The sequence below is a fragment of the Cephus cinctus genome, unplaced genomic scaffold (genome assembly GCF_000341935.2).
Source record: "Cephus cinctus unplaced genomic scaffold, Ccin1 Ccin1_scaffold0168, whole genome shotgun sequence".
NCBI classification, from domain to species: domain Eukaryota; kingdom Metazoa; phylum Arthropoda; class Insecta; order Hymenoptera; family Cephidae; genus Cephus; species Cephus cinctus.
In genome coordinates, this window is record NW_014332892.1 from 279,958 (window position 1) to 306,728 (window position 26,771).

Sequence of the window (26,771 nt, forward strand, 5' to 3'; positions counted from 1 at the left end):
CCCCCCCATCCACGTATCCTGCCTGACTTTTTTAATTGATAATTCCATTTTCAATCTTCGTGACGCAATCTATCCTCTTTGGAACGGCAAATGGCCGACGGATCTGTTGTGTTTACGTAAATCATTCAAAGGCACGATCGTACGATCGATACCAAGGATTATAGAGCGGTTTTGTATTAGTGATGTCATATGTGGGTTTATGCATGCGTGACCAGTAATGTCACGCTGAATTACAGGACGCGTCCAACCGATTCTACGTCTACGGGGTTGACATTTCCGCAAATCGTTTTAACATCGAATTAACAGTCTGATTTTTTCTACCATGAGATAATAGATAGTTCGAGAACCATCCTGGTTGATTGTTTGATAAAATGATTATCAAGCCACCCCCGACCCTGGGGACCGATAAAGGTCTTTCAGAAAACAGGTCGAGAGACTTTCATAACACCGAACTGAAATTCTTACTGTGAATGGGGAATAAAGAGTGAACTCCGACATTGACACCCCTTCGTACTGTCTTGGGGATAAGGAAAATAAAGGTCTACTGTAATTTAAAAGTTATCTAGCGATAAATAGAAGTGTCTGATATAACGGAGTGCAATAAAAAGACTTGGAGGACAAATGTGTGGTCGTAAACGTAAATTCTGTGAGGTGGATTAATACATTCTTTTTGTATGTATATAATTCTGTGATCGATTAAAATAATTTCAATAGGATATAAAAACGAGAAAAAAATATATGGTCTGATATTCCTCGCTTGGGTATAACAATATATAAGACTGTCATCTGCCGAGAGTTTAATTACAGTTTATTAATTGTTTGTGTTAATTATTATTTACGGATATCTTTCTAAGTATATATATATATCGATATATCTACTTCCTAAATATATTTTGTTATGCTGTATCATTTTGACTCGTTAATTTACAAAATTAATGTCCGTGGTTTTAGCAGCCGGTACCCCCGAGTTTCTGCAAGGTAGAGACAGGCAGGTACTGCTGGTTATCCAGTTTATGAAATATGAAGAAACTCCCTTTAATTTTGTTGTTTTAATTAACCTTTCCTTAACATGACTTTAACGAGTTACAAATTCTACCCTGTGTTCTTGGGCGGTTACTGCTACCACGGATATCTTCGACAGGATGTGGGTGAAGATCTGGTCGTGACTCTAGGCTGTCCCTTTCTCTATGCTGAAAATAGACAAGATCTAAAGATCCTTTATGCCTGATATGAAACATAACCTAGAAATAAAAAATGGACAAGATCAAATACTAAATCTCACTTGATTGTTATTTTTGAAAATCTTTTCTGTTCAATAGTAGTCAAGTATACTTTCCTCTTCACCTTTTGCATTAGTAGACTTCCACCATGGATTTTTCTGACTGCAGAGGGTAATGTAGGCATTTGAGAACGACGATGTGCCTTGCGCTGGAGGTTATTTAGGCACGTGTGTTTACGCATTAGAGCATGTCGGGGCTAGGCATCTAGGGCTTTGTGATTATTGGGAGCCAGGTTCCTGATCAGTGGAGACACGGCAGGCTTTGTTAAAGCGGAACAAGCATCCTCTGGTGCGTTGAGAGAGACGCTCGATTTCGTATGGACGTCATTTTCATTGACTGTAACATAGACAAAGGAGGAACGAAAAGATATAGAGAAAGAGAAAGCGAGTACACGTCCTAGGGACCCTAGAGGATCGATCCAAGTACGTCGCAAGACTCTATCTAAATTGACGTCGGTATTATATCGGACGGGGATATCCCTTGGATACATGCCTTGCGTCTTTAATAAGTAGGGCGATGGAAGGGTAGTTTAAAGTAAGTGGAGAAACAGGCTTCCCGTGAACAGCTTGGATAAGCATGCCTGAAGCAGTGCTGGCAGTGGTAACTGGAAGAAAATTACCAGGTATCAGGATAAGATAGTAGTGTATATATATGTAAGAAAATATAGATACCTTAAAGCATAGGCTGAATTGTCGATGAACTTTGAGGTTATGTCGACTCGAGGTCACGAATTTTCCTGACTTCACTCATTAACTTGTTGGTTTGATCAGTTTCTGCTAAACCAATATTAATTACCATCCCTTATGGCTGAGTCGGTTCTGCTTCCAATGTGGTCTGACGTCATCCTGTTTTACCGGTGTTGCAATGGACCACCTAAAATATAGATACAGATTATTGTTACGTCTTAAATTATTTTTTACTCTTAGGAAATATTTAACCTACCTCCACCAACTATTCGCTATTCCGTGTTAGGTCTCACCTTAAATTCTCTTTATCCACCAAGACCTTCATCTGACCTCCATCAACCGACCCTTCTTCCATCTTTGTTTTACTTCCTCTCGACCTTCTAGAACCTTCTAACCCAATCATCTCCCTTAATATGAAGAATATTTTATATCGGTTGATTTTTTATTTATTATGCGACAATTCGTCACTAATGTGACCTTCAAAGATATACCGATGTCAATTCACTAATTTCTCTGAAAATATTCACTTCCGGCAAAACGATGAGTATCAAGTTCATCCAGCGACTAATAAATTTCAGTAACAACTAGCTACGAGGGTTAGGAACGTTGTATATGAAATTGGACGTCCATGACCACACCCTGCGTAATTGATAAGGCTCTCCATTTGCTGTATTATCAATTTCTCGTGTTCAGGGGGTTGTAAATATTTAATTCGTTATTGCTCTAAAATTATGGCCTTGTCGTTTTTTCATTTTTTTTTCTTATCTTTCTTATCATCTGATTTTTTAAACGTCACCGGAAGTCGTCCTTGACCTACTTTCTTTTTTCATCCGGTAACACCCGACGATGCCCAACTTATATACTTTATATGCATTCTGTATATGCTTAATGACTCTCTTGCCATGTGCTCAACAAGCCATAATGGAATTCAGATACTAAAGCTACTCGAGGGTTAAAACCATAAAAGTCCAACCCTCGAGTACCGTGTTAAATTACCGATCTTTCGATATTTCTTTTTTTCCCCTTTCTCTCGCACGTTTCTTACCTTTCTCTATTTTATTTTCTTCCCGCAAACTAACGCTCTCCTAATTTCTTCAAGACACCAAACTGATGTCAATTTGCCGATTTTTCCCGACGTGTCTGAAATTTTCAACTTTGCACACTGAGACAAAAGTCCTCGGCTAGCTGTATCTTAATAATTCAAGGCACAAGTATAGGGATGCAATTCAATGGACGAATAAAATACGGCCCGTCTATATTATACAGTATACCTATATATTAAACTGTACTATACAGTATTACTAAACAATACAGGAAATTCTAGTATAGTATGTAGTACACGTATAAAGCCTTACGCAGACAACACACGTCAGCCATCCAATTTCGTGCTTGTCAAGAGAGAAACAAATATCATTAGAAATTTCCACATTGAATTTCCTGAGATACGTGTTACAACGTCAATAACATTTCTGAACAAGTTGTCACATAACACCGGAGACCGTTATTACTCTGGACAATTTGCGGTTTATCGCGTACACGGAACAAGAAAGTAAAGTACAGATTAAAATACAAGTTTTCAATGACTATTCGAGGATAATGATTGAGTTGTAATTCGTTTATAAGTAAATTTATGTGAAATTATAATAAGGTTATTGTACGTATGTAGAGATTGTGCTGCCACCTAGCGTTACTTTATTGATACTAAATATGTAGAGAACAACCTACTCGGCTGCTCATTCGCTGAAAATTTCACTTGAAATTTTACACCAGCTACCATCAACATACTTGCTTGAACGAAGCTGAAATTCCTTAGGAAATATCCTGCTCGTATGTATATGTATATAGTCAAGACTAATAGGCATAAATTTCTATAACGTTAATGTATAAATGAAGTGATGCTAACATGAAATATGGCGGCTGCCATTATCAGGCTTACGCGTCTTATTTACACGTTCGGTTTTCAAGCGGGTATAATCGAGTTTACATAAATTCCATTGACAGGAACGAAGCACGGGAATGACTTGGCTCATCGTTATGGAACGAGCGTCGAAATGTAAATTCGTAAAAGTCAAATCGACACGCGATAATTTCGTGTTTGCGCTGCGCCCAGTACTTTGATTTGCTGTATTTGTAGATGCGGTTAACGTGGCATGAACGAGCGCTATATACGATTTTCACAGCACGACTGATCTGTTGCTTTGACGTGGTCGATGCGGGGGTTGGCACCCCAATAAATCCCAAACGGGATATTCTGTGGTTTTGCGATAAAAGAAAGAGAGAACAAAAAGAGGAAAATACAACGAATGACAGGAGAAAGAAAAGAGAAAAAGAAACTTTCCAAAGCATCAGGCATAATCCTGTAATAACGTCAGCGGCCAATTCGGACAATTATTTTAAATTGTTTCCCAAAAAAAAAAGTATAAAAATTTCAGCTCCACCTGTGTCCATTTACTGTATACATATATATATATATATATATATGTACGTACATACATGCACATGTAGATTTGGCCTATATATCTATTACCTACAACCCTTGAATTATACATCATGTTGGGATATCCCCTAACCTTTTCTTCCCTTGGTACCCATTGAAAGTCTATGGTAAAAACAGCTACTTTCGGAAACCGTGGGGCGTCGTTCCAAGTCATTTAAGAATTCCAAGAATAATTTGTTCAAAATAATTTCTTAATATCCCGTTCAAATAAAAAATTCTCCAAAATCCAAGAAACGTGAATCGTGAAAGCACACATTTTGGTTAACTGAATTTAAAAGATTTTTTTATTAAAATATCGAACTATGCAGTCATTTATGCAATTTTTGTTAAAATAAAGAATTAGACGTAACACGGAGCTTCTACAAGACTTCGGTATAACGGCTGACCCGTTTTGGTTCTACCATCTACATATATAGTACATCAGCCGCGAGTATAGTACCGGAAGTACCTTCCTGCAATTTTCCAACAATTATCTTTCCGCTTCCCCCCTATATCTGCTTTTCTAGCACTCTCGTTCAGGCTGCCGGAGCGCAGCTATTTTTCCCCGATTAAGCTCTGCTTTTTCCGAGCTAACGAATTTTCATCTCGAGTCGTAGCCGCACTGATGTATTACCTGAAGTGACCAGTGCTGCCAGTTTACCGGCATATGGGAGATTGGATATTTAAAAAAAAATATCTCGACAATGCAAAAGCACCATAAGACCATAAGTGACTTGGAACAAGAATTTCTCAAAATTTGATCATGTCGAAAAATATTATTAAGACTTTGATTAAAATCGAATCTATGCATGAGACTGTATATAAACAAATACAGTGCAAATGCTCTACGTAATCGAGTAACCTATGGTAAAGTTCATCACGTGTATCTGCTTCTTCATTTCTACGATCAGGAGATCATGACCTACGAAGTCGGGTTTCTATATGACTCGTTGAACCTGCTTTAGTATTTCTATCCAGCTATTTCAGTACACCGAACGAATTTTCGTAAGTTTTGACATTTACCAATTTCCAGCTGGCAAACGTCGCGTTTCCTGCCCGACAGACTTTATTGAAATATTTACATCGTAAACCCTAACGAAAATTTCTTCATTTACATTTACATTCCATTATGTCACCACTGGATGCACTTTCGAAACATTGGAAAACAGATCTAGTAGGCAGTACCAGGTCGGCTCAAAACATCCAGCTAACTCACCATGAAATGTTCAAATCTCAGTGGTGAGCTACACTTGGAAAAATATTTAAATAAAACTGAACTTTTATTGTTACAAAAATCCAAAGTTGAATCATAAAGTTTATTTGTTCGAAAAATTAAAAAAAAAAAGTTTCTGGTCCTGCCGGTCCAACCTTGTTACCCTAAGTAAATGCATATTCAAATTAGGAATGAATAAATGAATAAGAATAAAAATAGTTAAAGGCGTATAAAAATTTTGCATCAGTTTCACCTCAAATTCAGGTTTATGATCGACCATGGTTATATGTACAGTGCATTATGTCTATCGATTCTGCACCATGAAAGAGATTCTGTCAAATAAATTTCCTGATGCACTTTCATTAACGATAAATTCAATCGCAGACTTGACGTTGATTTCAATTTTTTTTAAAAGAAATATAAATAAAATTCGCTCCTCCACATGGATGCATCAAAAACAATATTGGATTCGATATTCATATTTTAGATAAAGGGAATTTATTGAGATATCACTGAGAATCGTATTGACAATAGTAACAACCAGGACATTCATGGTGACCCGATGTCCTAGTTAGGTAGCATCTCGTCACCAATCTGATAGGCATTGTGTATATATATATATCTATATATCTGTTTATCAGCTAACAGCGGTCCACTGCACTATCAAGCAGATTGAATGAATGAGTTAAGTTTTCATTGCGCCGATGTGGATCGCACAGGGGATTCTATGTACGTGGAGTGGCGTCGCAACGGAGGAGCCGACCGACCGACGGACGAACGGGACCGACCAGCAGCCAAGCCAACGTCAGAGTGCTCTCCGACGTCGTCGCGTCCGCATCTGCCGATTGGGTTTATGGCGTATCGCGAGAAAAAGGGGAGATTTTAGAAAAGTCATAAAAAACCAGTGACAACGGATCACGTAATACAGTAAAATTGGAAAAAATTAAAAATAAATATAAAAAAGACATTATCCAGCGGGTGTCAATTTTCAATCCATCAAAAAAACGTTAGCAGACTGTTGATCGACGGGCGTTCATTATTCGCAGGAGGATATTGGAAAATAATTGCAAAAAAATTTTAGCTCGTGAAATATCGTTGAAAAAATTTTTAAAAGAACCTCAGTTCGAAAGGCGATAAGTGTTCGAGCACTGTGATAATTCTCGATGACCTTCAAACTATGTTTTCGTATCGACGGTCCATTTTAAATATTCTCAATTGCAATTAGTACGAAAGACTATATTGCGCCATCTACAATCTTATGTCTGAACTAGTAAGTTACAACTGATCATAAATCATTGAGTGAAGTACGTCGTTTACCCCATTGCTATATTTTCGTACGAAAAGTTCTGCGACCACCCAGCTATGACGCTGTGCTAATAGTGACAAACGTGACGTTATTCAGTAATTGGTTAGAATTGATAATAAAGAAAATAATTTACTACACGATCAGTGGTATCTCAGTGAAGATCTCGTGAAGATCTTGGACGATGAGGTTCTATACCCTGCTCCTATTCCTAGCCAGTTCCACGTGGGCGGACAATGGATTCGAGCAGAGTCCCAATTGCTTAGAACTGAAGTCGCAGGAGGCGTTGGATCTGAAACAGGTAAAATAAAAAAATATTAATTATTAAACCCAATCGAAACGTAGTATAAAATACTGAAGTCAGCTACTCTATATAAAAAAAAAAAAAAAAAAACCTGACGGATCCTAAAATAAATATGACATCCTCTATCTTGAAGATGGGTCAAAGGTCAAATTTGAATTCCTATACCGAATGAGCATTAGTGAGCTTGCGATTAGCATAACCCACATTTAAAACTCATGCACTGAATATAAAGCGTCGGTACCAACTGAGTTACGAGCAAGCTGTTGCGGGACCGATGTTCGCCCCATGGATTTGAGATCGGTCCTATCGTGGAGAAGGCGAGCACAGGGGTTAGGGAGGATGGAGGGGTCAAAGGGCACGCTTTGCGATTTATGATAGAAGTCAAGGGTGGGAGTAGATTTACTGCCAGAAGCATCCCTTCTCGACGGGCACGTATCGCGAGATTTTTTTTAGATGTTCGCCAGTAAACTAAGGAAGATCTTGGAGACTGATGCGTCCACGCAGAGAAGAAGTTAGAGGCATCAGCGAACCCCTGGGGATGGAATAATTTTTCCCTGTTGGCATTACGGGTCGACTCTATAAGTAAGAAAAAATGTATAGATATAGAGGAAGGAGAAATAATATTATATATACAACCAGGCTTACTACAATATACTCTTGGAGAATAGAATATACTCTTGGGTACTGGTTACGATATTAAACCTGGATTTAAGTAGTTATAGTAGTTTAAGAGCCAGACCTACAGTTGCCTGTGGTGAGTACATGGTACCAGTCTGGATGCGCTCTCTAGCTAAACGGATAGTGTTACAGTGGATTCCAGGGTGTAATCTTGCAGGATTCAGAGCTTCCTCTTGCAAGTATTTCCTGGCTGAGGCGAAACATCCACGGAAAGCTCTTACAGGGAGAAACGCGCTTTTAGTGTACGCTCAGCTTTTTGAACGTTTCTGTATATTTCTGCTCTTTCTCGCTCTAGCTCTCGTATCATCTCTCTATTTTATATACATTTGTATATATACGTTTCTGGTCTACCGCGGATTTGGCTTTTTGCCGTTTTGCAGACGGATTCACTTCGAAATCGTCTAATACCTATACCGCATACACTGTACCCAGGAGAACGGCGGATATCTTATATGGGGTTAAGCGCGGATTAGATCCGAAGGTTTCAGCATTTCGGAAAAAGGCAACGAAAGGGTTTTAAAGATTAAAAAAAAAACATTTGTAAGAAAAAGGCCACACCGAAAGCAGAGACACGTGCAATATATTTTTTTTTGTAACGAGTATAAATGCACTTGGTACTGGTAGCAGTGTCTGCCAGCTGGACAAATTTTCACAACTAAAATCCGCCAAAGGGCAGCGTGTACGAAAAATAGATAGAAAAAACAAGTGAAGAAGCTCCGCGTTCCGACGGAGGTTAGTCCTAGTGGACTAATGGATCGGTAGGGGCGGTCGGCTGGAATTGTTTCGGAAAATAAAAACAAGCTTGACAAACAGAGAGGAAAGCGGAAAGAGCGCGTGCAAAGGTACAGGATTGATAGCAAGGACCTCGTGCGTGGTGTGGTATCTCGTAATGGTGGATGATAGCGCTTTTATTATTTACAGGATGGAATATTATTCAGTCGAGATTACAGGGTGAGCATGACGATATATATATATACACATATATGCACAGTCAATGGCCAGAGGGAGAATGATCGGATAGGAATATAGATAACGTATATGGATATAAAGTCCAGTGTAAAAAAATTAAAAATAATAAAAGTAAAATCAATGCGAATAACTGAAATATGAAATAGGAGTAATTAACAAAAAAATTAAAAAAGGAGATATTCAATAAAAAAAATTTCTCGTACGCGAAATACTCGAAATCTGAAATTACCTCGTACGTGTAGCTGCAATTGGGCCAAACTGCATCGGATAGAAATGAAATTTGCCCATGACGTCAGATCCTCCTGGAAACCCTAGGAATTTCCAGGGATCCGCAAACCCGGTGCATGTGCCTGACGTCGGTACCCACTCTAAGTACATACCCCATATATGAAGTACATATACGTGTACATACCAGAGGTATACCATGGCGAAAGCGCAACTGCATATGTCGCCAGAAAGTAGCATCGAATTTTGACGTGCTTTCTATTATGCAGCGAAGTGCATTCGTGCAGCAAGTGCGTTTACCTAGGGTACAGGCCATGAAAAAAGGGAGAAAACGCACACGGCTGCGGGATAAGAAGGAAGAGAAAGAAACAGAAGGGAGTATAGCCGACGCAACTCGTCCATTAAGTTGGATACGTTTAAATGCATTTAAAATGCATTTTCAAGCTCGATTCAAGAGCAGAGGGTGAAACTGCACAATGCTTACGCTGGCTGCATCTGGGATCACCGGTATAATCTGGAATACCTGTGAATGCACTGTATACCATATTCCTATGCATATATGTAGATATATATATACAGATATAGAAAGTGGCTTAACGTACCATTTGGGGAATACATATTCCCGATGCATCAGGCTAATGCAAGAATTCCAACGTTTCTAGCATTACACTGCTGTAGATCCTACGGGTCTTATTACCATTTGGAAAGGCAACCGGTATTGCCGATAACGTTGATTCCCACGGGAACCCGACCTTAGCCTCTCTGGAAATCGAGTGGGACACATTTAGGTAGAACCAGTAGCCGATGTCGTGCGTGCATGGAGCATATTAATATATATATGTGTAAGAACAGTAGGAAGTGGTTAACTAGGGATTTTTAGTTACTAGTCAATATTTCCGCATGAAAATGGCCGAAAAATATACCCCAGGACAAACGTGTATCTCTTGCGTGACTATAATCTATAGGTATATGTATACAGGTGTGTATACATACTTTTCGGTTCCATCGATTCTATCGATCGTCCTGTGCACTTATCTCGTATACATAACATATCCGGAGATACAGTATATGATATCTGTATAGCTATAGTATGCAGTATTATATACGTGCATATAAATTGGCGGAGAGGAAAACTGTGTCTGGATGTTATAGGGTCATATATAGAGAAGATAAATCGGTAGGAGTCGAAAAATTGATGCACTTCGCATGCACCGAAAGGTTTTACCCGTTTTATATTGGCATAGTAGAAAAATGGATTAATAATATAATATACAGTTACTGGATCCACTTTTGTATCGGTGGATACGTGCGATTGCTGTATATCGTATGAGATTATTGGTATTTAAAAATTAGGCTACGATATATATTATTATTATATAGTGTCTTTTCCAATTCGTAATTCTTTATGGTATGCCGGTGCAATGGTTCACTTTAATTTCGTGCGCAATAGTTCTCTAATATATATTATACGCGTATACTCCATACCAAAAGTTTTACTTCCCTCTCGAAGGGGATAAGTTAGTAGATGGAATTTTCTGAAGGAGCAGTGACGTCAAAGAGCGTCGGGTAAGTTCAGCGGAAAATTTTAAAGGAATTGAAATGACACCGCGAGCTGCCGATTCCTGTTCGCATTTTAAAAGTAAAAAGATAGGTTCTCCCGAGCGCCGTTCCTTTGAAAAGTTAAACGCGAACGTTTATTCGCTAGCTCTCTTTATAGATGCTTGGCCGGAGAAGGCTGGAAGTAGTAAGCAGCCCTATCCAGAAACTGTGGAACAGTGGAAGCCCAGAAGCGCGATTCAAAGTACAAAACGCGTTCTTACGTAAGAAACTTATCCCGAGTTGACTAAAACTTTCTTCACTTGCGAGTTTACCTTTAGAAACAACTATGAAACTTCAGTTAAATACAAAATATAATAATAGGACTTTGAAGTTAATGGCCGCTAACGTCGCTAGTACGGGTATCTGCCGCTTGTGGCGCTTCCGTCGCCGTCATGGTGACTTTTGACTGCTGTGTTGTATACATATAGAAAAGTTCGAATTCTAAAAGCGATACAAATGCGTCCCATACCAGTTGTTCGCTGTAAAGCCGTATTTACGAGGGAGATTATATATAGATTATTATTATATATAGATATCCTCCAATTTCCTGTATCTAAGGTGTGCCAGTATTTCCTTGTGTACTGACCTAACTTACATCATCCTTAACGCTCCTTAATCATAAATCGAAACAAGGTTAGGATTCTCACGACTGTGTACCAACCGTCGTAGACAGGATTACCATCATACAACTTCATGAAATCGTATAGCTGAATACCAGTAAGTATGAGGTGAATTCACTCGGGGGAATATCTCCGTAAACAACTATCCTTCCCATATGGGATATAACATAACTATAGACTAGAATCCAACAACCTACAACCGTATATGCGTTAAGTACCGAAGCCATAGGTGCGTTAAACTTCTCTCCACGTACCCTCCATGACTTTCCATTTGGTCGAGCATGAGAACATTTTGCACCAGAAGCCATTCTGAAGAGCTTTCTGGAATAAGTCAATATAGATATATAGATATATGTATATGTATATCAAACTGATTACGTAGATAAGCAACGTACTTACTAATTTACTCTAATTTACAAATTTCCCTAATACCTTCGTCCCAGGCGTAAGTGCCCAGATACGTCAGTAAAGATACTCGTCTGACTATGCTTTACTTTATCTACTTGTGTCGTGGTTTGTAGATGTAATTCACACAAATGCTGAATGATTTTTCGGGACATTAATTGTCGGAAATTTTACAACGCCCATTTGCCAACAACCGCCTTTCCCCGTGTTCGCTGTGCCCATCTTTTTATGCTCTGCTTTACTTTTGCTTCTAGGCCGTCTTTGTGTCTGTTCGTCGAGTTACGAGCTACCTTTTGTTTGCAAAGTTTTTGGAAAATGGGAAAAGGCTTTACCGAGGACGCTGGGAGAGAGTTTTCGTGTTTTCCCGTGAAATCTTCCCTCAGCTGAGATTATTCGTTATGGTGGGGTTACGAAGTCTCGCGAAAAAAGGGTGTCTCGTACGACGTGTATATATATATATATATACACGTCTAAATACTTTGTAGGTTATATTGTTATGTACAACGGGGTATTATTAAGTTTCAAAATTAACTTGTTCTGTGATTATAGCTTGTAAAATTATATACTGTAGTTACTATGTCAACGTATCACCTGTGTTATCGAATATTCAACTTAATTTGCAATTCGCATACATCACATATTGAAATCTAGCTAATGCACAATTTTGCGGTTGTCGATTCGCGTAAGCTGTTAATATATAATTTTTAATTTGGTACGTAAACGGGGAGAATTTAATCATAAGTGAAATGAATTTAATAATTGATAAAACGAAATTATTTATTGGATATTCAATGAGATTGCCACACTGAAATTAAGTTAATAGTAGGCAGGATAAAGCGCGGCAAATTTGAATTCACTTAGCGACGAGGAGAAAGAATCAGAAGAAAAATAAGCGTGAAACGAGCCGCAGGAAGCTTTATCGATTAAAATATAAAAAATAAAATCCCAAATAAAAAAAAAGCTGTGCAAAAGATATAGGAGGCTTAGCGTATCTTGACTTTTTTGTTTTTAAGCTCAGCCAGGGTTTACTCGGAAGACCTCATCCCCTCTCGGTGATTTCCCCTCCATCTCTGTCAGTCTCTCTCACTTTTTAACTCTTTTTTCACCCCTCATCGTTTTTTTATTCATCTCTCCACCATCGTTCACTCTTTCTCCTCCCTTCATTCTCTTGAGCCTGTGTCCAACAGTCGCTTGACAGATTTATACCAAATGCCTTTTTTTTAAGTTTTTACATCATTCTTAAAATTGATTAGGAAGACTGGACTTGTCTTGGGACCATAAATAAAAAAAAAACTTCCATAAGAAAATTCCTTAATAACAATAAAATTGTTTGTAAATAAACTCGCGAAATAAAACGAATTCATATAAATTCATAAACAAACTCACAAAGCATAGGAGTATGTCTAGCCGTGACGTAATTATCGCAAGGGACGACACGTAGCAATTTTTTTGTCTAGTGGTTCTAAAATGAAAATTTAATAAGGATAGTAATCCAGATTTATAGAGTAAGTAAAAAGGAGATTTAAAAAAGGACCAACAAATAATTCCGTGGTCTTTGTGGTTTTCTATATTTTTTTCTTTCACTGCTTTCTCTCTCTCGCTCGTTTGCTCTATGACTCTGTCCTAGAAGCTTCTGTGCGATAGAGATTAAAGGAATTTTAATTAAATACGGAATTCGCCTTCATCGATTTAACGCTTAAACCAGGATGCGTATTGATTTCGGCCAGTTTTATATTAAAACTCCATGAACGCATTTCGCTCCTTCCCTCGCAAGTGTTTCTCTCTCCAGATAATTTCACTTTTCATTTCCGTTCGCATCACATACCCACATTTTCTTGATACCTTTAATACCCTTTTTTCTCTCTTTCCTTAACGCACTAAATATACCACTTATTGAACCACGCAACTCTATCACCTAATTTTGATTTATTATGTGTGACAAACTTTCCCAAACACGCCTTTGCATCTTTATGAATTTTTTTCATTGACTTGCAAATTTTCGCGAATAATCTCACAGGACGGAAATATTCGATGAAACAAGATAGCACGATGCAAATTATGTATGCGAAAACGGACAATTTCAAAAATTGTATTGACCGCGGTCCGCTGTACGGAATAACAGATTTGTTTGTTAATTATTTTTCTGTTTTGGAAAAATAATTATTCCACCGACACCGCGGAGCGATAACGTATTTTGAATTTCGCGCGAAAATTGCTCTAAAATTAAACGTAATCCAGTGAAGAATAATATCCTGGCAGTGCAACGGAGCCACAGATGCATGGCCTATAATTCGTATAAAATTTTTGCCTGGCTATCCTGGCTTTTCCGACTAGAATAGCAATTTCGTGCCCTGTGATGGTGGGCAATTAAAATAATGAAAGTGCAAATTGGACCGGCTGTTGTCACAATATACGAAGGTATATATGTATACCAAATTCTCTGTACATTCTGGTATTTATTAACAAACTCCATTCGATAACGAACAAAAGAGAATCCTGCTATTTACTCTATGCCCATAGAGACAATTCACACATTTACCAAATATCATATAAGGCCATATACTATATGTATAACTATGATATACATGATAAAAATTCATTTCATGATTTTCAATCTTTCAGATGATGAACATATGGTACGTTATGGAAATATTGGAACACAAACAACAACCAGGAAAACCAATGGGCGGTTCGCGGATTGTAGTCGACACCTGCCCAGTGATACAACTGACGTTAACATCTAATTATTTTCTGAAGATGCTATGGACCGAGAGTTTAGGTCATTTGGAATATACGTTCAGAATACACGATACAAGAACTCCAGGATTATGGGTGTCGACAGCATTACAAAATGGTAAATAGGAACGAGCCTTGATCCCAATAACATTACAAGAGTATATTAAAAAAAATTCAAAATGCCAAATTCAAATCTCCAAGACGTATAGGAACCTACAACGGTGACTAAGATATACCTAAAAAACATCCTACCTTAGGAATAAAGTTTCCAAAGTATGAAAAAAAAATTGAATTGACACCCGGACGAATTTCATTTGATGAAAATCCTGTTACAATATTTCAGAATATGTTATCACTTGGATACAGGTCAAAGTTTTTATATATAGATACTACAGTCAAACCAGGAATATAACTAGTTGTTTGACTGAGCTGAAAATTCTCCATTCGAAAGTAACATAGAACCCAGTTGAATTCAATCCTTAGTGAAATTCTTCATATAATTCCATAAAAGGAATTTCAGCTCAAGAAAATTCTTCGAGTTAAAAAAAATCTCTGTTACATAGTACAAATTCCTATTAACCTTCAAGCATCCTCAACGTTGGCAGACGATATAGACTCAAATTCTGTTAGCTTCACGCCAATCGATTCTCTATACCCATTAATAAATCTAGAGTGTAAGTTTACAAGAGCCTTGATACTATTTACCCCTATATACTTATTGAACCTAAAGAAATAACTTAACATTGATCAGCGAGCGATCAGGTCCCTGGATAATTTTACTAAGTATACAAGTTAACGACAAAGATTACATCCAAGAGTCATATACATAGTCAATTTTCTATTCTTGATTGGTCCATTGTTCGAGATAACATAAGTAAATCATCTCTCGGAAATAAATCATAATGAGTCCATGCGTGAGTTAACCACTTCAGTCAGATTACGTATATGTACATATGCACTAGACCTTATTCTACGTACATTCTAGCACAACGAGGTAATTACGTGTAATATTACGAGTATCCATGCGCGTTCACATTGGTAGATTTTCAACTGTCAAGAGAAATATGTATAAACTATTTTTTACTACAGTATGTCAATTCCATAGCATTGGGTTGCCGGTTTTCTAATTACAATCGAGTCAATTGAATGGCGTCGGAAGCGACAAGAAATGTCATCAGTTGGCTCGTTTCGTTATATATATTATATATATATCTATATGTACGGACGTATGGCAAAGTTTCCCGTATACCAACTAATTTGCAGTGATGATCGTCACGTAGCGATTAGCCTTAATTAACCTCTCTGATGCAGGCACCCTGGTCGGAGATCACTATAACCAATTCATGGGTAGCGTCCACGTGATGAAGGCAGTAGCATCGCACATGGTACTGACGTTTTGCATGAGCAAGACGGAGACTCAGCTGTTCTCACTCCTTCTTTCCCGCAAACGTGCACTACAGAAGAGCGACATAAAGGGCGTTCACAATCTCCTACCCCGACGACGGTTGAACATCGTTAGCACCCGAGTAACTTGCACCAATGCCTCAGGAAACTCCAGAGGGACCTTCACACTCGAATGGATGACCCTAGTCGTGTTATTCACGAGCGGCTTCTTCTCGACGATCATCCAATAATGAACGATGATCCAGCTACGTTTTCCTTTATCTCACTCACTCTCCTTCTCTCTCTCTCTCTCTCTCTTTCTCTTAAGACTGGGTAATAACTGATGTACTGCGTGCGTGGAACCTGTAAAAATTATAATTTTAGAGCGCAATGGAATAATATATATTATATATTATTTTTATCTTTTTTTACCTCATAGCTTGTTCATACACTTGTTTCGTTATAATTTCTAAATAGAAATTTCTACTTGTACGTTGTGCCGGTTAGAGAGCCTGCACCTTAGTGTCAAATAAATTAATTTCTCTCTTTCTCTCTCTCTCTCTCTCTTACATTTAATTTTGAGACAAGAAGAAATTTCCATTGATTCTTCAAAATTCCCAAAGGATGCTGCGATCTGCTTGTTGTTCGCATCTGGATCGTGGATTGGATTTTTATGATGAAGGGATACAGTCACTTTCAAAAGGGACGAAAGACATCTCTTCTAGTTACCTTTGACGTATACATGAAAAATATAGATAAAAGGATGTCAGGAGTATGGAGCTAATAAAAAAGAGAAAATCTGAAAATACATGTGAATGACTGAGCGAGTATGTAGAATTGCGTGAATCGTAGAGAGATAAAAATATATAAATAATTAAGAGCGAAAAGACGGCGTGTGAATATTCGTATGAATTTATTGGTTAGCAGCAGGACGAGGATGAAGAACCAATTTGGTTTTGGAATATTGGATTATGCAAGGGGAGATTGTCTTAAGGGAGCAAACGGGAAGCCAGCTGCGTTTCGAAAACTTCCTCTGCTAACCATAAGTAAACCCGGTTGTTGTTAAGCGTTCACGTGCAATAGAATCACCGTCTCCTACGGGATCCGTTTTCCGTCGTTTGGGAACATAATATACACGTAGCATGTACATATCCCAGGAGAACGTTCCCGATCGTCCCGTTTAATTATACGGAATACGATTAAATCGTGAGAGCCACGTTCACACGAACGAATTCGGTATAACGCGACTGGTTGAGATATACGTTTAAATCATCCGAGAATGATTTAAGTGCGAATGGCCATTGGACGTCTGTTGTGTTTAAACAGCTCTATAGTCTTTATTTATTGTACAGACGCTCGATTAATGATAATTATGTAATAATGCAATTGTCGTACGATGCTTAATGTGTGTATAAAATATCAAAGCAATAAAGGTGAGATTGAGATGTTTAAAAATATTCTTCTTTGAATGGAGTGTATCATTTTAAATTGTCACAACTTTCCTGCCAACAATCTTTACTCTCCATATTCATCCCTACGCCCAACTCGTCTTAGTCCTTAGACTTTCTCTGTTCTCTTTCGTATTATACAATTCCGTTGTATTATAAATCTCATTGCCTCAGGCTACTTGACTTTTTAAATAAGAGAAATCTTTTACTTGACTTTGGAATTTCAACCGGGTATATATATATATATGAACTTCTACGTAAGAAATGATGTACCAGTAACTGACTAAGAGCTTAACCTGGCAGTCAGCTTCGCGTAGCGAACGTTTATAAGAGGAAGAATGGAGAAATACGAAGGGTTCGATAATTAAGGTTAATTTACCAATTAACCCCACCCTCGATCGTATACGACTGCACGCCCACATTCTCAATCCTTGTGTCCAAAGCAAATTAGTCTTTCTCTCCGTCTTTCCCCTTCCTAAGGCTACCCCTCCCTCGGATACTTAGCTCCTTGTGATACATACCATCAATTCTATTTCCCGTGCCTATCTTTCTGATGACTTTCCTTCTTTTATATATTTTACTTGCCCCTCCATCACCAGCTGCAATCACGAGCCCTTCTTCCGTCGGGAAGTCGATCGAAGTACCAATTGCAGGATGGCCGAAGAGGAAAACCTTAAGACAACTTTCATCCGTCTCGGCCATTTTCTTGAATATGTTAAAACTTTCGAGGAGCAATTTATGGTACTTATCGCTAAAGAGTGACAGAGAGAATAATAGCGAATAAAATATTTGTTGTCTAGCTTCTCTCAATTGTCCCGTTGGAAAAGAAAGGAAATAAAAAAAAGAAAAAGAAAAACAGCAGAACAATTACCCCATTGACGATATTACCATTTTAATTCAGACGTGGGTGTGCAGGTCACCATCCATGAAGATGAAGATGATAATCGTCCAGGAACTTTCGGTGCGCAACCTTTTGATTCGACAAACAAGCGGATTGATGAATTAGCTAATCGCTGTATGCTAACGATGTGACTAATTTCAGGAGGCGTCTGGCCTGATATTCATGTAAGAAACACGTACAAAACGTTGCATAAGGATATAATACTCGTCTCTTTCCGCTTCAAACTCGCTACTATGTCGTAGGTGTTCCAGCTGTTACTCCAACGTCTCGTAACCCTACTCTACGTACCTAGACGGCAGGACGCTCAAATTTACGGGTTTACGGGTTTACACGTTGTACGTGCGCCGAATAAGAATTTTATTCGATTAACGCTGCCTCCTATTCTCTCTTATAAAATACGTAAGCTCTACCGACACTCGTAACGCCATGAGTTAGTCAAAGTGTAGATTACAAAAAAGATGCAGTCTAACCGAAGGTTGTCAATTGTATTGAAATACATGCTCAGTTCAAAATTTAGCCGAGAGATGGCGCCACTCGCACGACTAACTTTTCCTCCTCGATAGCTCGTCTATCAGTCGAATGATCGAAACTATCGGTGACATTCTTGTTCAGCCATTAGAGTTTAGGTTTAGACTGGCACATCTCCTCATTGGAGGAGTCAGCCATAAGGAAAGGAAGGAAGTTTAGGTTTAGGTCGTTTAGGCTAGGCAAGTTGTAAAGGCCATAGGACTCCTTTTTCACGGGATTGTGTGAGTTTAGGTAATAAAGGCTGGACAATATATATAGGACGTATAACTTATGCATATTGTACCCAGGGTGCAACAAGCGCGAAGCTACGTATTATGCACGTAGTCACACGCTGATATTACTCAGCCGACCGTGTTAAATTCGCAGAGGCGTGATACTCGCGTCGTGAACAATTTTCTCACACGTCGACGAAGCGAGCCTTTCACGTTTCACTAAGGGCTGTTTTGTTGGACGCGTGAGAGAGAAAAAGAAAGAAATAGTTCTATGAGACGTAGAGAACTGCCTATATAAATTATATCTGAACGTGTAGCAACGTGAAGTCGTGCTTTCATCTATGACGTTGTATTGGATTACGCGATTTTGCAGATCATATAAAAATACATACCCAGTCGCTTTCTAAAGACACGACAGGTTTAGTTAATTTTTTTATACTTCGAAACAAAATTAAAATGGCGGCGATTCATTAATCCTTCACACGTACAGCTCTTTCGTTAACAATGTATAAGGGTGAAATTGATATTTCGATATCATTACCTAGGTATCCATTTCAAGGGTGGTTTTGCGTTTCAAAGGAATTTCCTACCCCTTTTTTTATATATTGTTTTCAACATCCCCTATCTCTGCGGTCGATACGTTGCGTCCATTCAACCAACGAATACTGCGGCTACTTTGCTGTCATTTATTTTCATTGGAGTATACATTTGAGTGGAACACGTGCGCGGCTACTTTTACGCGGTCAAAGCCGCAGCGCTAATTGCGGTACGTGAAATCCACAGGGCGCTTAACTTTCGAATTTATTTCGCGTTTTCATGAACGAACATGGATATCAGTACTAGCGTACCCGCTGCTCGTATACGGTATGCATAATACATATGAAAATTCGCATTGCGTTTTCGCAAATCGCCTAGGATAAATTTACGGGTCGCTGATTACCTGACTGTCTACACGGCATGTAGAATTTACCAGATGCGGCGAGTCAGCACGAAATTTTCAGCGGATGGACATAAAAATTGATCACCCCAAAAAAAAAATAAAGATACGGAAATATAACAGATATAAAGAATGACTGTACTGAAAAAAAATATGAGATAAGCGCGTCAAAATACATATACATATATATTGGCACATAGTATATAAAACGAATGGCTATAGGTGAATTCGCACTATCCGTATCTATATTGTATATTGAACATATGGTATTAGCTTATGCATTACCAAATTTTTTTTTCTTATACCTTAGAATTCTATATAATAAATAATTTTTTTAAAAATTGCGAATAAATTTCATCTGAATATTTACACTACGGTACGTGACGTCATTATGTCTCTGGCACGTAAATATGAATACATTGAAATTTCATCTATTCTCTAATAACTTAATAGGCGTTTTCCGCAAGCTTCTAATTATACATATGTATGTACATACCCGGTTGTTCAGTCCAAACGTATCCATCTGAAGTTAGCGCCCGTTTGATTCGAATGGTAAAACGACGTTCAGGTGGTACATTTAGGCTGAACAACAATATATATAGGTATAGTAAACGTATGGTGCAGAATCAATTGATGGATGACTGATTTGATTGACGGTATTCAGGCATATGCAGTTATGCAGCCCGTTACGCAGCTGCCGATCGGTGCTCGTGTAAATGAATCTCCGCGTTGTTAACAAGAAAGTTAAGAAGCTTGAAAATTAACGAAAAAAGAATACCAGTAGATTCGATCTATATAAGATCCGGCCAACGTGACATAGTAAATAGAAAAATTTGTCATTTCGCGAAAATGGCGTCTCAGTCATCCAGATGAATTTCGAGTGTCGTAAGCAGATATGCCCAACAGTTGGAACGGACGTTCAGTGAAATTCTTACGAGTATTCAGAAGAGAAAATGCTGGAGTAGGTACTACTGGGAAGGAGTAAGAGAGAAAGAGAGAAATTCTTGTCAGTGACATAACTAGACGGCTGCCTGACTCATCAATTTGAATCAATTATCCCCACAGTCACTACTCCCTGGTAGAGTAGTGAGGAAGTACTTTTTTTTTGCGAAATCAATTACTCCGACATCGCATCGTCACTAGGAGAGTATATATATAGCGGGAAATTCGAATCCGTGACTCGCACGGGTATACGCGACAGAAATGGCTGCAATGGAAAATCGTGGTAACGAGCCAAGAAAAACAGTGAGGGCTCTGTTGTCGTGTTTCCGGAACGAGTATATAAGGGTGGTTTTTCGTTAGAAAGTCGAGGAATTGTCATCCCACGGATATATCTATATTTATGTATCTTTGATTCCTGACATTTTATCTCGATGAATAGACGAATATTTTCCAGTCAGCTTTCCTCCCTCTATTTTTCTCTTATACCATGATTATGTGTACTCCTTCCACGTAGCTTAATACATTCCATGGACCAGCCGGTGGGTTTTGATAAATAGTTCCCTGCGGCGGATACGGCCTATGGGGACGCAAGTGAAAAGGGCCATTAGGCGGGACTAGTGAAAAACGAATTGTCAGCTTGTGCACGGGTTGGACAAGTCCGAAGAAGAATAAAATAAATGGTCGTTTAGCATCTTTTTGGAGAGTGGGTATATACGGAGGGAGGGAAAGAATGAAAGAAAATAGGAGAATAACAGAATTGATACCAAGTGGCGGGGGAATCACTCGTTTTTCTTTATACTCCTTTCCACGGAAATGAAAATAATTAATCGAGCGCAGTTCCTACCGGCTTTCATTCGGAATGAGAACTCTAGGTAATACAGTAGAAAATCGGCGAGCGGACTACGAGCATTCCCGATTCCATCCGAATGCATGGTACTGTCACAGTGAGGCGGATTACTCGGAGAAACAAGTAGGTGGAGAAAAAGAAGCACTTTGGCTTAATTATTAATTTCTTTAGGAGGGCTGCTGTATTCCAATGAAAACGGAAATAATTAATTAACCAGTAATGACGGTGTTGAATACAAGCATATATAAATGTATATCACAGAAAAGTTATTGAACGAATTTAAATACGTCGCAAGCATAGATTAAAATTTTTATTAATATTACGATTGTACAGAATGTTGTAGCGTGAGAAAGAAATTATATATATAACATATACTTAATATACATATGCAAAGTAAAAAAATATATGTTCATATTCCTTTTTTAAATGTGGAATTTATTACCGCTTTCTATTATTCCTATATAACCGATGAAATTACATTGCCTTGCCAAACTGAATTTCCAGCCGGTGTAATCCGAATCTTAAATTCGCCTTTAACGAGCGCTCGATAGTTCGAAAAGGAAGGAGCTCGTTATCCGCATCTAGCGTCGTTAAACTTCGGCAGAGCAAACCGCCTTCCTCGATAACAGTCCCGGAAATTAAACGGCCAAACAAAACCCACCCATCCCTGTCCTGTCCGATATTCCATACGAGTACGACGTACATTAGCATCCGTTAGAAGCGAAGAAAAATTTCGACAGCTGCAAGCCGCGACCACCGTATTTTCTATTCACGTAAATTCCTTCGCTTCTATAGGTAGCTTAATTCTCTACGTAGTAAATTCTGTCCACGGTGTACAGGGTGTTCAAAATTTAAGGTGCCCCACGGATATGACGGTATTCCTGAAACAAAAGTACAGGTTGTAAATATTTTCGACACTGTGTATAACTACTTTTATCTTCAACGTAGTACCTACCAGCTAACCATTGTAACTGTATACTTATTGTATACTGTCTAACGTTACACGTACGAAATACGTTTCAACCATTTTTCTCTTCAGACGATCCTTTTTAAATGTCCCGCGCGAAAGCTCCACTTCTTCTTTTCCCCTGTCCGTTCTACTATAGCAGCTAGCAGTTGGCTTCTCAAGAGCGTGACCACTTTTTTTTCTTCCTCCAAACCATTCCGGATGCTACTCCGTCGAGACTGACGTCTCCTACGCGTCCTACATTTTATGCCTAATACACATACTTTCCAATAATTTGTATCAGGTACGCATAAATCTTCAGTTCCTTTCAGTCTCCTCACCATAGAGGATATATGCCATCACTATACAGATGTATATGTATACCTAAAATAATTTTTTCATGAAATAAACAATTTATAAGAAAAAAAACTCCTAGTGAATTGTCGCAAGACGCATGGTCAACCCTTGGCAGCTCTTCTCGTTCGTTATCCTAGACTTACTTGGTAGCGACAAAAAAATTCCCAGCAACCACTTCCCTTCAGGATTTTCTTCCGGAAAAGCCAAACTGTATATCAGCCTTTACCAAACAGCCTTCAGAGAGTAGGATAAATAGTGTGTACTAGAAAAGAATAAAATGACTTAATAGTAGCAAAGCGTTAAAATATTTTTCAACACTATTTTTTGTACACTTAAAAAAAATATCTTCTTATACAAAAATGACAATTATTACCTGAATGAGATTTTCACAAGACATCGAGTGAATCATAAGGGTCCTCCATCTCATAGAATCAAATAGGAATAGTTGCACGAGGCAAACTGCAAATGCATTGCTAATTGATCCACTAATAGCTATGCTAATTAAACTCTCAAGTGTTTCTTTCCTTTTTCTTTGCCAAAGAATCTTCTTTATCACATCCCAGACTCTAGAGGCAATCAACAATAACGATGCATTTTACTTTAAACTGCATTTCCTTAGAATTGATATGATATATATATTTTTTTCAATATATATATAAAAAGAGAGACTTATATATCTGAGTGTATCGTAGTGAAGCATTAAAAGTGACACACGGTTACATGTGGCTTGTAATTTGCACGAAATTACGAAATGACGTAATTAGAACGTTGGCATTACCGTAGCAAGGGGACTACTGTGCTACTTCCACACGCTATCCGCCACCGCCTCAGGGTTTTAGATGCAAACTTCACCATTCTGGACGGGAGAACCAGAAATGTAATATCCATATAACGAAAGTCTGTAGCAACGGGTATCACCATAATAACCATAGTTTAATTCCCCTAAAGAATTTCACACTCAAACCTCAGACATTAGTAAGGAACAATTTCCTGTGGATCTTTAAAAGGTGGATATAAAAATAAAAAAAAATAACATTAGCCAACAAGCAATAAAGAATGACTAGGGTGGATTCCTAATCGATTTGCAATTTTCATTCGAGATAAATTTCGTCCTGAAGGGAAATGAGAATTGATTATGGAAAGTAAAAAAAAAATGGAATAGAAAAGGGGTGTCTTACTACCTCACCCTTGGTTCATCACCTGACTCAGTTTTTAACTTTTGAAGATTCTACAAAGGTTATAGGTGATAGGTATATAGATCCGAAGGGAGGGACGATGGAAAGGAGGGATAGAAAAGTGCCAGATGGATGAAGTAAAGATTCTTAGGGGTTAAGGTGGTATTTTCTTTACTCAGAATTTCTACTTTACGTAAAGGTATTTGAAAAAAATTGAGTCCACGAGGATTTTTATCATACGGTGAAAATTGGTTGAGATTGATTAATAAGAACATTGGAGTGGTCCAAATTGTCAATCCTTTTTCAGTTGTGGAAGAGGGTTAACACTAAACATTTTTTAAAAACGTATTTTTGGCTCTAAAAGGGTCAAAGGACCCGTCGATGGTACGTTTAGTGTTAAGGAATCGACGCTTTGTTACCCTGATTTTTTCCAAGCATCTGACTTCCCAGGGAACGCAAGGCGACCGGACAATCTCGCGGAACGGGAATTTAATAAAGCGTCATTGAAGGGTCAGATATCCGCTAGGGGTGCAGGGTGAAAGAAATGGACTTGGAGCGTGTCCGGCATCCCCATGATTCCCTTTCCTTTCACACTAGGGTCCTTATACACAGTGGACGTATTCCGTCTTTGTCAGACTCATTGTGTATATATATAGTGATGTTACCATTCCTGCCTTCATTTCTTTTAGGGCATTTTTACATCCGGCTTTTTCGCGACGTGCTTTCTTGGCGCTTTCCGGTTATCCTTCGTCCACTAGTTTTTCCATGCTTGACTCCTGCGACTCAACGATGGACGTTGCCGAGTTCTGATATAGAATCTTCAGCGGGGCTCAACTTCCATTTTACAATATATCAAGCTAGGACATAAAGTTGACTTTATGAATTGCATACTTTTTGTATTTATATGTATTAAATGTTTTTTTATGGAATATTGCAATACGAAATATATTATATGGTCTTGGGCCATATTTCCAGTTTCAGATTTACTATATTTGTTTTTTTTTGTACAATATATTTCGCTTCTGGAAATTACGTATCAGCTGCTGAATCCCTGTAGGCCTATTGTCTTCTCCTCAAATAATTTCTTCGTGATATTTCATCTTGGGTAAAAGATTGCCTGAAAAAGGGTGACTCAAAAAGCCAATGACAAAAGGGACAAGGATATTTTTTGTCGTTTACTATGATATTTAATAGGCCCTAACTCTTGGACCTTTTAGAATATCCTTTCTTTAGCAGGAGACGAGTCCGTTAGCATTTCTCTTAGTGAACACGAATAGATACATTGGGATTTTAAGGGTTGAATTATATCTTACAGTTAAAATGTAAATGTTTCTCGAGTTTCCTAAAGACAAAAAAGATTAGTCCAGAGACTTTATTATCATTGTTTTCGTGATACTGAGTTAATAGCCCTTAAGCAATAAAGGCGAAATAAAAAGTAAATGGCTATTCGTAGAACGAAATTCAGTTGCAATACTACATACTGTACAAACTACAGGCATAAAAATTCCGAGAACAGTTTATTGCGCAAAGATGAATTTCAATACCGATGGATATTTCTCTCCACGTGTACACGCGCCTATACCAATCTCAAAACTCATATAACACGTTACGATATCAGCTACAGAGGACAATCAAAATATTTTTCTAGCCAGTCAGCGAACTCTGTGATCCACTGAAATATTTTCTAGCAGTGCTCATGCGCATGATCTGTACCAGAAATCCGGCGTGTTCCGTTGGATTTACGGGGTCGACCTATTTCACAAAATGATCTTTTTCAGGGTGATATAGAACGAGTGCGATATCGAGATTATCCGGAGTGGGAAAAATCTGAAATGCACACAGTTCCAAGTGCTCACTTGATTGGTCAAAGAACCCTTTAAAAAGAGTTGAAACAGGGAACGAAGCGTGTACGGCACAACTTTTCAAGGATCATCGTATTCGACCGATTCATTATTGAACTTAGGAAACTCCTTTTTCAGAATGTATGATCAGCTCACATGAAAACAGGGCAAAGATAAAGGTAAAAAATATTGATAGCACTTAAGAACAGAGGTAATGAAGGCGATAATAAAGTTACATGTAATAAATTTATAATAAAGTAATCAAATACCTGGTAATTCCACTGTATCATAAAGGTATCTGCGCCGTTATATAGAAAAATCAATAGCGGTATTCTAAATCCTTTTCTTCAAGTCTTGATCGTTTTAGAAGCCGACCATAAGGAATCAAGTATTCCTATTTTATGATCGTACAACGATTCGGAATCTATCAGCTTCGATAACACCAGCGTTTTATACCTACGAGCGAAAGCGTCGTAACCGTGCTTACCGACGTTATTTGAATTTCGAAAATGATGCTCCGATTCCATGATATTACGCACCGAATTCCTCGAGATACGTTTCCAGTATGAATAGAACATATATCGCGTATAAATAGTATCACCATCTGATAATTCTAAGAAATAATAGCCAATACCCTATAGAAATTTACGGAAGAACATAGCGTCGCGAGCACGCTGTCAAAATTTTAATGGGGGTTGGCAGAGCGCCGGCGCCATTCTATAAATAAGCCACGACACGAGGCGTCTCTTACGGACTGTGC

The 26,771-nt window shown here is 38.3% G+C and overlaps 1 protein-coding gene and 2 long non-coding RNA genes across 4 annotated transcripts; 1 reads left to right on the top strand and 2 right to left on the bottom strand.

The window, feature by feature from the left end:
- The first annotated feature begins 6,406 nt into the window (after window positions 1-6,406).
- On the top strand, window positions 6,407-17,334 carry LOC107264380. 2 transcript variants are annotated; one of them, XR_001536927.2, is made up of 4 exons: window positions 6,407-7,259; window positions 14,381-14,612; window positions 15,806-16,194; window positions 16,426-17,334. XR_001536927.2 is itself a non-coding variant. In XM_015732588.2 (3 exons), the coding sequence occupies exons 1-3, from the start codon at window positions 7,143-7,145 to the stop codon at window positions 16,126-16,128; spliced, it is 672 nt and encodes a 223-aa protein (XP_015588074.1). In that variant the 5' UTR covers window positions 6,407-7,142; the 3' UTR covers window positions 16,129-17,334. The 2 variants fall into 2 exon arrangements, 1 of the variants encoding a protein (XP_015588074.1); XM_015732588.2 differs by having other exon boundaries at window positions 15,806-17,334.
- A 95-nt stretch (window positions 17,335-17,429) lies between these two features.
- LOC112493809 lies at window positions 17,430-18,645 on the bottom strand. Its single transcript, XR_003058593.1, has 3 exons — window positions 18,406-18,645; window positions 18,214-18,295; window positions 17,430-18,076 (listed from the first exon to the last, which is right to left on the bottom strand). It is a non-coding gene; the product is annotated as an uncharacterized LOC112493809 (long non-coding RNA).
- Window positions 18,646-22,085: 3,440 nt separating this feature from the next.
- LOC107263910 lies at window positions 22,086-26,655 on the bottom strand. Its single transcript, XR_001536788.2, has 5 exons — window positions 23,774-26,655; window positions 23,369-23,561; window positions 23,139-23,257; window positions 22,648-23,022; window positions 22,086-22,573 (listed from the first exon to the last, which is right to left on the bottom strand). It is a non-coding gene; the product is annotated as an uncharacterized LOC107263910 (long non-coding RNA).
- Window positions 26,656-26,771: the final 116 nt, after the last annotated feature.